Source organism: Ooceraea biroi, chromosome 9, assembly GCF_003672135.1.
Source record: "Ooceraea biroi isolate clonal line C1 chromosome 9, Obir_v5.4, whole genome shotgun sequence".
NCBI lineage: Eukaryota > Metazoa > Arthropoda > Insecta > Hymenoptera > Formicidae > Ooceraea > Ooceraea biroi.
In genome coordinates, this window is record NC_039514.1 from 3,554,469 (window position 1) to 3,565,153 (window position 10,685).

The 10,685-nt window shown below is 35.4% G+C and overlaps 2 protein-coding genes across 2 annotated transcripts; both read left to right on the plus strand.

Annotated features, from left to right (window-relative positions):
• The first annotated feature begins 4,824 nt into the window (after positions 1 to 4,824).
• On the plus strand, positions 4,825 to 6,581 carry LOC105282901 (skin secretory protein xP2). Its single transcript, XM_011345210.3, has 2 exons — positions 4,825 to 4,888; positions 6,166 to 6,581. The coding sequence occupies exons 1-2, from the start codon at positions 4,865 to 4,867 to the stop codon at positions 6,571 to 6,573; spliced, it is 432 nt and encodes a 143-aa protein (XP_011343512.1). The 5' UTR covers positions 4,825 to 4,864; the 3' UTR covers positions 6,574 to 6,581.
• Positions 6,582 to 7,193: 612 nt separating this feature from the next.
• Positions 7,194 to 10,005, plus strand: LOC113562545 (ATP-dependent DNA helicase pif1-like). The gene is given in 2 exon segments (XM_026972254.1): positions 7,194 to 8,717; positions 8,720 to 10,005. Coding segments are annotated over 2 exon segments (1,551 nt in total). The 5' UTR covers positions 7,194 to 8,227; the 3' UTR covers positions 9,781 to 10,005.
• Positions 10,006 to 10,685: the final 680 nt, after the last annotated feature.

A 10,685-nucleotide genomic window follows, 5' to 3' on the forward strand; every position in this document is an offset into this window, starting at 1 on the left:
ATAATGATGCCTTCACTTCGTAGTATCGCTCTTCGAATTCCATATACTCTGTCGCATCCCTCCGTTCATACTCCTCTTCTGGAACCAGAGGTATTAGCTGCTGCATCACTGCTTCGAATTTCTGATAGGTGTCCTCTAAACCTTGCAAGCGTGCTGTTACTTCCTCCAAAGTAGTGACTCCCAATTCCTTGGTAACCTTGTTAACAAAGTTTTTTGTGGTGGTTAATTTTGCCTTCAGCTGTCCTCGCTGCCTACGAAGGTTTTCGACACTCATCTTCGCTTCTTGATCACTGACACTCGATGTTAATACTGCTGCTTCTATTCGTCAACTGCTGAGTCGTGCTCCGACAAATATGTTGTCGAACGACGATACCCGGTATTACAAGGTTAGATGATCAAAACAATAACTTCGACTCGTCTCGAAGGTTCTCGAATATTCCAAATTCTCAACTCGCGCACGATCTCGAATCACCTGAAACGTGCACTCATCCGGCTCGAAGGACCATTATTTTGTTGGATGAAATTCACTGGTTACACAATTATTTAATTTAAACACAGTTTACAGTTGAGTGCATCGTCAAATTAATTCGCACAACGAGTCGATATATTATAGCTGAATTACAAATTCTGGTCACTCGCAATCAAAGATAATGAAATAAGAATTATACTGGTGGTTTCTTGAGTTGCTGTCGCTGACGAGGTTCGAACGACACTATTCGGTAGTGGATTCGTTAGGAGCGGGTAGATATGTATCAAAACAAGGTGATTCGTCGCTTACATTCTAAATAGAATCAACATGATTGTTACTTTCACAACAGTAGCTGTTAGATTTCAATCGTCGTGTCAACTAGCAATTACTATCAGAATGCCAAAAGTGTTTTCAAATGAGGAATACACTGATATTCATTTCGTGTACGGATTCTGTGACGGAAATGCACGAGCTGCCGTACGAGAGTATCAACGTAGATTTCCTAACAGGAGAGTACCAAATAGTTCTGTGTTTAGTAATACCCATTTGCAATTACGTAATTTGGGTTCATTTCGACCTATGAATGAATATGATGATGTTCGTTCAGCTCTAAGACACCGACGACCGAAAATGTGCCACTGCAATTTCGCCAAAACAGCTGGATACAGTTAGACGGTTGTCCATCGCACTATGCTAGACAAGTTAGAAACTGGTTAGATGAACATTATGCTCATAGGTGGATTGGTCGAGGAGGACCGGTTTTCTGGCCTCCAAGATCGCCCGATTTAACGCCTCTTGATTTTTATTTATGGGGAACTTTAAAAAATAAAGTTTACAGTACAGAAGTAATCTCGCTTGAAGATTTAAAGCAACGAATTACTAATTCAGTTACTGAGATGCAACAAAATTTTCAGGAATGTCGTACTGTAACAAATTCTGTACTACGTCGATGTCTAGCTTGTATCGATGTGCAGGGACAACATTTTGAAATGCGTCACTAAATCATTGCGTACATAATTTTTATTTTTGCGAAAAAATCCGTTGTTACTTATCTCATATTTCTTTTCAATATTGGTTTATAACTTTGTAATAAAGCATTTCTAAGCAAACTCGATATAAGAATTTTTTCTTATTTCCACTAGTAGAATATGCTCCCGCAGTTTGTCGGTTAAAACCCGGGACACCCTGTATATAAGTATAAAGAAATAACATATTATGGCTGCGTTCCGATATTTGACTACCAGTACAGAAAGCTATAGTTTATGTCACGTATACTATAGATTTTCAGTACTGGCAGTAATATCGGAACACAGCCTATAATGTATTACTTATCGCTTTCGGTTTGTATTTTTCTACATGCATACACAAATATTATACCGATGACGAAAGCGATGATTAATATGATATGTTCTTTATTTAGACTTCTTTATGTTTATAAGTATATATTTATAATTATATTATTTATAACCTTATGTTATCTACAATTAAACTGATAATTCATAATGTTCAAGAAACAAAGATAATTACAGTTTGTACATTCAATACAATTTGCAATTGTTTTACTTTTCTATTAAATGGCAAAACGATATATTTTTATAATAATTTGTATAATATGTGATCAATTAATATAACAATTACATTTGGCGTAACGTATTTATTGAAAACTCATTTCATTGCATAGTTAAAAAACAAATTTGCAACAGCAGGATTCCAACGAGCGACGTCCAGCATTCTAGTCCGGCGCCTTCTTCGCCGATTACGCTCGCTATTTGCAAGTTGTTTCTACCGACTTGGTATTTGTAGAACGTAGCAAACTTTAAACTTCTATCTAGTAAACTGTTGCGCATTAGCAAGAGTTGTATGACAATTTGTTAGGAGGAGTGGATTATACTTTATTAAAAGTTTAACGAATACAAGCGTGTAAAATGTTACAATGTAACAAATATTTTAAGAAATCTTATTATTTAGTATTTAAATGGTAGTTCCAAACTTTGTATAATAAAAATGAGGAACCGTAATACATGTGTATGAAGTTAGCATACCAATTGTCAGCATATAAAAAAAAAGTGAAGTTGTCTTTGCATACAACCGAGTTCTATAGTTCCTGATAAATTTTAACAATAGTTCTGGTCATTTAACATAAATAACGGTAATTGAAAAATGATATGCTAACTTCCCGCGAAATTAGCATATCATATCATTTTTTAAAATTTACTCCATTGAATGTTATAGTTTTCGACGAGTTCTATAGTTCTATAACATAGTTTCGACCGTAGACTACCTCTAAATAATTATTTTCTTTGAAAAACATGTATTTTTGAATATAGAAATGATATGCTGGCCATATTTCAAGAGTTCTATTTATTATGAAATAGTTCTCGTATAGTTCTGGGCACGTACATTGTATTTCCAAAGTTCTGACGAAAAAAATAATTAGAAATTTTTTAAAGAATTAGTGTATCCGAAAAGCATATAATTTTTAACATAGAGGTGATATGCTGGCTGTATTTCGAGAGTTCAACGTATTATAAAATAGTTCTCGTATAGTTCTGGGCACGTACATTGTCTTTGCAAAGAGTTCTGATGACGGAAAAAAATTAAACCTTTTTTAAACAAATATTTTATTCGAAAAACACAAAAATTTTCTAATTCTTACCGTCTTTAGAACTCTTTGTAAAGGCAATGTATGTACATGTCCAGGACTATACGAGAAATATTTTATAATAAGTTGAACTCTCGAAATACGGTCAGCATATCACCTCTATGTTAAAAATTACATGTTTTTCGGATACACTAATTCTTTAAAAAATTTCTAATTATTTTTTTCGTCAGAACTTTGGAAATACAATGTACGTGCCCAGAACTATACGAGAACTATTTCATAATAAATAGAACTCTTGAAATACGGCCAGCATATCATTTCTATATTCAAAAATACATGTTTTTCAAAGAAAATAATTATTTAGAGGTAGTCTACGGTCGGAACTATGTTATAGAACTATAGAACTTGTCGAAAACTATAACATTCAATGGAGTAAATTTTAAAAAATGATATGATATGCTAATTTCGCGGGAAGTTAGCATATCATTTTTCAATTACCGTTATTCATGTTAAATGACCAGAACTATTGTTAAAATTTATCAGGAACTATAGAACTCGGTTGTATGCAAAGACAACTTCACTTTTTTTTGATATGCTGATAATTGATATGTTAACTTCATACACATCCGTAATACACTACTCTACTGAGATTTTTGGAATCGTAATACTCTGTACTGAAGTTTTCATAACTGAAAGCCACACTTCACTGTGCCAAGAAACATTTTAAGCAGTGTAATAGCGCAATTTTTCGTGTTCTTGCTGGAAAACAGCATTCATTATGCAATACAGTTACGACTTTACACGAGCGTTACTTCTGCACAGGAATTTACTCGAATTTATCGAGTAATTAGTATATAATTAGTCATATTAACATCATAATATCATACAATTATAATAATAATTAGCAAATCGACGTTCAAGCAATCATTCAGATTGCTTATTGTTATAGAGTAATTTCATTGCAAAGGTGTACGAGCGAGCGAAATAGATAACGCGACACCGCGTACGCCTCACCTATATGAGGTGCGAGCGTGGTGAGTGCGTTTCCTTGATACGTCACACGTACATTGGGACAACGGTCGCCTAATGCGTTCTCTCTCTGCTCTACGGCTGGCGTAGAGGATGGAAGATTGCCGGAACGTGTTGCACGTTGCGCGAGCGTCTGTTTGTGAAAAATGAAAATCGGCAAGGCATCGAATTACACGATAGGCGAACTCGTCGAGGCAGTCGTCCTCAGCATTGTCTGCAGAGCAGCTGCGATGCCAAGACTTGAGTATTAATTTTGTGATTTATCAAACTGTAAATTGCAATAAACATAGATTTAAACAATTTATGAACCGTATTTGTATTACGGTGTAGAAATTAAAATAATCAATTATATCAATTGAGGAATATGTTAATTGATACAATTGATGTAAATCTTTTTGTGTCCTTTCTTTATTTGTATACAGTACTATATGTAAAAATAAATTTTATATGTTACAGCTAAAAGCGAAAGAAGCGTGCCGAACCAGCGTCGAAGCGAGACGACGACGACGACGACAACGACGACGTTAGAGACGATGACGAGGAAGACAACGGCGAGGAAACCGAGGACGGCGACAAACCCCTCGACTACGACGGCGACGAACCGCCCGACGACGACGGCGACGAACCGCCAGACGACGACGGCGACGAACCGCACGACGACGACGGCGACGAACCCCTCGACGACGACGGCGACGAACTCCGTGACGACAACGACGACGACGACAACTGCAACGAACCGCCGGACGACGACAACTGCAACGGCGATGACGACCGACAGCGTTCAAAAAGTAAGTTTTAATTTAATAAATCTGTACTTGTGTGACGTTGGCACCCAATTTTTATGAAATTAATTTTTGTATACGACAAATAGTAGCATTTCGGTTGTACTTGTTTGTAGTGACAATAAGATCGTTTGTAGTTTTTTCCATTAAAAAAGAACAGAAATTTAATAAAATTACTTTTACCCGGAATTTAGATATCTTACATCACTTGCGTAGTTTGTATCAGAATCGTTAGTATTTGTGTTGTTTGCAGTGGCTTTCATTTCGTTCGTAGTCGAACCATTCAAGTTATAAACATTTAAAAATATTTTGACATGCTAAAGATAAGACTCCATAGATGCGTTCAGCACTTTGCCAATTGTCGAGATATCTCAAATCCGCTTGGGTTCTCTTTAGAATCGTTTGTTGTTTGTAATGATTTTCCTTTTGCTTGTAGTTGAATGGTTTAAAAGTTATAACGTATTTGTAATAAATAAAGAACTTTTCAATTTTATAGATATCTAGAAACAGTTTGCGCATATGTTTTAGATACGTGCGTTGTATATATTTATAGATTCACTTATTCAATAATAACTGTTTCGAGATATCTATAACATTGAAAAGGTCTTAATTTATTGCAACTACATTGTAACTTTTAAATCATTGAACTACAATGAAAAAGAAAATCATTACAAACAACTACAAACGATTCTAAAGAGAACCTAAGGGAGATATCTCGACAATTAGCAAAGTTAGCATGTTGAAATTTTTTAAAATGTTTATAACTTTTGAATGGTTCGACTACGAACGAAACGAAAGCCATTGCAAACAGTTACAAACGATTCAGAAACAAACAACGCAAGTGGATTTAAGATATCTCAATTCCGGGTAAAAGTAATATTTTATTTTTGTTCTTTTTTAATGGCACAAAATACGAACGATATTATTGTGACTACAAAGAACTACAACCGAAATGCTACCATTTGCCACATAAAAAAATTAATTTGGTAAAAGTCGAGTGCTAACTTCATAAAGGTTAAATCAGTAATAAAATCATAGACTTATACTAAGACTTAGACTTAGTATAAATCTATGAATGAAATATATTGTACGATTATAATAGACATGTAGTTATACATAGATATATGTAAGTACGTGTGCAATGAATGTGAATTTGTGTGTGTAAAATACATATTAGCACACAAATACACATACATACATATATAATATGCACACACACACGCGCGCGAGTATGTCTGTGCTTATATACATATATGCTAAAAAAATATTTCTTTCTGTTTCAGCGTATTAACAATGCGGTGCGCCGTGCGCTCCAGAAAGAGCGACAAAAGCTGGCGCGCAAAAAATTTGCTGCCGCTCGGAGATTTGGGCCGGCGGCAGCAGCACCAGGATACGTGCCGGCTCAAGTACCACCGCCGGGCTACGGGCTGCCTCCAGAACCAGCGCCAGGATACGTGCTGCCTGCAGCACCAGCGCCGGGATACGTGCTGGCTCCAACACCAGCGCCGGAATACGTGCTGCCTCCAGCACCAGCGCCGGGATACGTGCTGGCTCCAGCACTAGCGCCGGGATACGTGCTGCCTCCAGCACCAGCGCCGAGATACATACCGGCTCAGGCACCAGCGCCAGGATACGTGCCGGCTCAGGCACCAGCGCCGGGATACGTGCCGGCTCAGCCATACAGTGGCTAGAAAAAGTCTCCCTCTATATTTTTTTATGTATATTTATATAGATATATATATATATATTGATATATATAAAAAATAAAAAAATAAAAAAAATTATAATGAAATTATAACGAGCACCCTTTTTTAGTTCTCTCCCCTTCTCTCTCTCCCTCACACGCGCGCGCGCGCGCGCACACACACACACTCTCTCTCTCTCTCTCTCGCCCTCTCACTCTCTCTCTCTCTCTCTCTCTCGCCCTCTTTCAAGAGGAACATCAATTTTACGTACAAACATAATTATATTATGATGTTCATGATTTTCCAATATAATATCCACGATTTTCACGAGTTGTGTAGTACTGCACAAAATACCCACAAATATGAATTTCTATGTTTAAACAAAATAACAACCACGTTGAACATGTCCGTTTAGGCTGAAAACAGCTTAATTAGGGTTTTATGTATTAAGAAATTGTTTCTAATAATTTACAATAAAATCTAGAGAGGGCCGAAATCGTGGCTTATCGGGCCTCCTCCTTTAAATTCGCGTATATTAAAAGCACATAATTAGCACTAAATTATAGTATAAGTGTTTTATTATTATTATTATTTTTGTTAAGGGGCGTTCCAACTTTCTTAAAAGTTAGCATAAAAATAATTTCCTGTCAAACGGCTAGAGCAATAAAATCAGGATTAGAGCAATAAATTAGCACATAAAGAGCACTAAATCCTCCGCAAGTTTCATGTGATTGTGCTCATGTTGGCATGCTGACTTAATAGACATGAGATATTTGCAATTTTCTGTATAAATTGTTTTTACGCGATATCTCGCGAACGGAGCGTTTTGGAGGGTTCGTTCAGGGCTCATTCGACGGAGATTTTCGAGCCACGTCGAAAGTTGCCAGAAACAACCCTCTATCTCTCATAGGGTCCGAGATATTGGCAATTTTCTTTAAAACTGTTTTTGTCGTGATATCTCGCCAACGGAGCGTCTTATAGGGTTCGTTCAAGGCCTATTCGACGGGGAATTTCGAACCGCGTTATAATATTACACAATTCGCAGTGAGGGTAAATTACAGGTAAGGAGAAGTGAAATTAAAATATACTAGTAAATTTAGTTTTAACCTAAGGATTTTTAAAAATTGATCTATGCTTGATTTTCCTGTCTTTTGCTCTCCGGCATGTATGACTTCATTATTATCAAGAGACACGGTAGTGTCATACACACTCACACACATTCACACACACTCACACTCACGCACACACTCACGCACACATTCACACACTCACACTCACAGACTCGCGCACACACTCACTCACACACACTCATAGTCATTACCTTAAACGGCGACAACGTGAATGTCTTATTAATCATTATAGACATAATGTTAATAATCGACCGGAAGAATATTTCTTCTCATTACTGCTTATATTTAAACCCTGGCGGAAATTAGAGGATCTTAGAGATAGTTGTGATACTTATGCGAAATCATTTCATAAAGTAAAACTGCATCTTACGGAGGCATTGCAATACCATGAAAAGCTAGAAGAATTAAAAAAAGCATTTAAAAGTGCGCAAGAGCTAGTTCGGCAATTAGATGAAGAATTACAAAAAAACGTGTCTCAGGATGACCCCGACAATCCGATAGGCGTTCAAAATATAGAAGCTGGTAAAGCAATGCAAGATTTTAGAGATCTTGGCAATAAAATAGATGAGATAATTGATGATGTGTCTCAAATGATAGGAAAATTAAATACGGATCAAAAAAGAACATTCGATAGAGTCATTGATACTGTAAGGTCAGATAATTCGATATTACGATTGTACGTTAGCGGAGAAGGTGGAACTGGAAAGAGTTTCTTAATTAAAACAATTAAGTGTTGGATAAAACAATATCTCAATAAAGATACCGCTGTAGCGGCACCTACTGGCATAGCAGCGTTTAATATAGAAGGTTTGACAGTTCATAGATTGCTTCAATTACCTGTTGAACATGGTCTTACTACAAACTATAAACAATTGCCTGATCATGTGTTAAAAGTTTTACGAACAGATCTCAAGGATGTTGTTCTTTTTGTAATTGATGAAGTGTCAATGATATCTAATTTGACTTTAATGTATATACATCTTCGATTGTCTGAAATATGTAATACCAATGATTGTGAAGACGGTTCGGTCGAAAGCACATTCTTTTATTTGGCGATCTGCTTCAATTACCTCCTGTACATGAAGGTCCTATTTTTGTACGATTACCAAATGATAAAATTAATAAATGTGTGAGTTCTTTAACTGCTGTTAATTTGTGGACTACAGTATTTGATTATGATGAGTTGACGATCAATATGCGTCAGCAAGGGGATGACTCTTATCGACAGTTGTTGTCAAGAATTCGTATTGGTTTATTGACAAAGTCTGATTGCGAGATTCTTGAAAATAGAAAAATATCGTTTAAAGGTGATTCTTTTGAATCTAGATTAAACGAATTATGTAATTTTATTAATGATTTTCCGTTGGACATTGTTTGTTTATTGCCTACTCGTTATATGTGTGATGTTCTTAATGCTGCAATGTTACACCGCATTGCTTCGAAAGAGATATTATTAATTGCTGAAGACACGATTGACTGTATACCATATGTGAGAAAGAAAGTATCAAAAGTATTATCGAATAATGATGATGATAATTCTAAAACTGCTGGACTTTCGAAAGAAATTGCAATTAAGATTGGAGCAAAAGTTATGATAAGGCGTAATATTGATGCTACTTTAGGTCTTGTGAATGGTACAATAGCTAAGGTAATATCAGTTGTACAAGATACGTCTACCGATGATGTAGAAAAAATAAAGCTTCTCTTACCATCAGGATTAGAATATTTAATTGAAAGAGTGAGCGTTAAATTTCAAGTGGTGGATAGAGCGTTTGTTACTAGAAAACAATTTCCATTGTGTCTGAGTTATGGAATCACCATTCATAAAAGTCAAGGATTGAGCTTACAAAGTGCTATTATGGACATAGGCAACTCTATATTTAATTGCGGTCAAGTTTATGTTGCATTATCACGAATAACCTCTCTAAAAGGGTTGCATTTAATTAACTATGATCCTTCGTCAGTAATAGCTGACGAAAAAGCTATTAGAGAATATAATCGACCAAGAAATCAGTACAAACCAGAAACAGAAATAATTACTGTTGCAAAAGAACGCTATCGCAAAGTGAAAGATGTTCCATAGGCATTGTCAAAAGTAAGTGCTTCAATTCAAGAGAATTATCAAAATCAAAAAGTACGGCAAAATGTTGCTTGGGTTTTACATGGTTTTCAAAATACAGACAATGTTTCACGTTATGCAAATGCAGCATTACAATGTCTAATTTAATTCCCATTTAAGTCCCATTAGAAAACAATTGTTTAATTGTAATAAATCAGATGTTTTAAAAATGTTAATGCATAGATATGAAAATGGAATGTGCAATTTGAATACATATGCAGTACGGCAATATTTAGGAGAACCGTTTTCAATAAATGTAAAACGTGATGTGTTTAAGTTTCTTACAATCCTGTTCACTAAATATGATTGTATAAGACAACTGGTAGAGCATCAAGTAACTTCTACTAGTCGATGTAAATCTTGTGATTATACAAAGGAATTTACTTGTAACGATGTAGTTATTTCAATACCTATTAACACTTTGGGAAAAAAAGCTATACTCTTAATGATTTATTAAATGTTACAGTTTCACATTGGTGTGAATCTGATGGGTCATGCGAACAGTGTACAGGAAATGATATTTTGTTTAAGAACGAATTAACAGTAACGAAAGATATAGTTATTATTCGTTTAGTATTATTTTCATCTCAAGATGATAAAATGGTGAAAGCAATACGTAAATTTAATATATGTACTATTCCTACAACTAAAGTTTTAATAGCTAGACAAACGTATAAGCTTATAAATGCTATATTTCATAGTGGTTTATGTATTGAGGATGGTCATTACACGAGTATATGTAGAGAAGGAATGTCTAGTAATTGGACTGAAGCTGACGATGCACAAATTAAAAAAAGACAATGGCCTAGAGGTGCTAAAGATATTTATATATTATTCTTACAAAAACTTGATAGTACATAAAGTATATA

What these genes read in the sequence shown, in the direction of transcription:
- LOC105282901 (XM_011345210.3), top strand. Translation starts at nt 4,865, where the DNA reads ATGACGACCGACAGCGTTCAAAAA. An exon ending in CGACCGACAGCGTTCAAAAA is followed by an intron (nt 4,889 to 6,165) that starts GTAAGTTTTAAT and finishes TTTCTGTTTCAG; the next exon opens with CGTATTAACAATGCGGTGCG.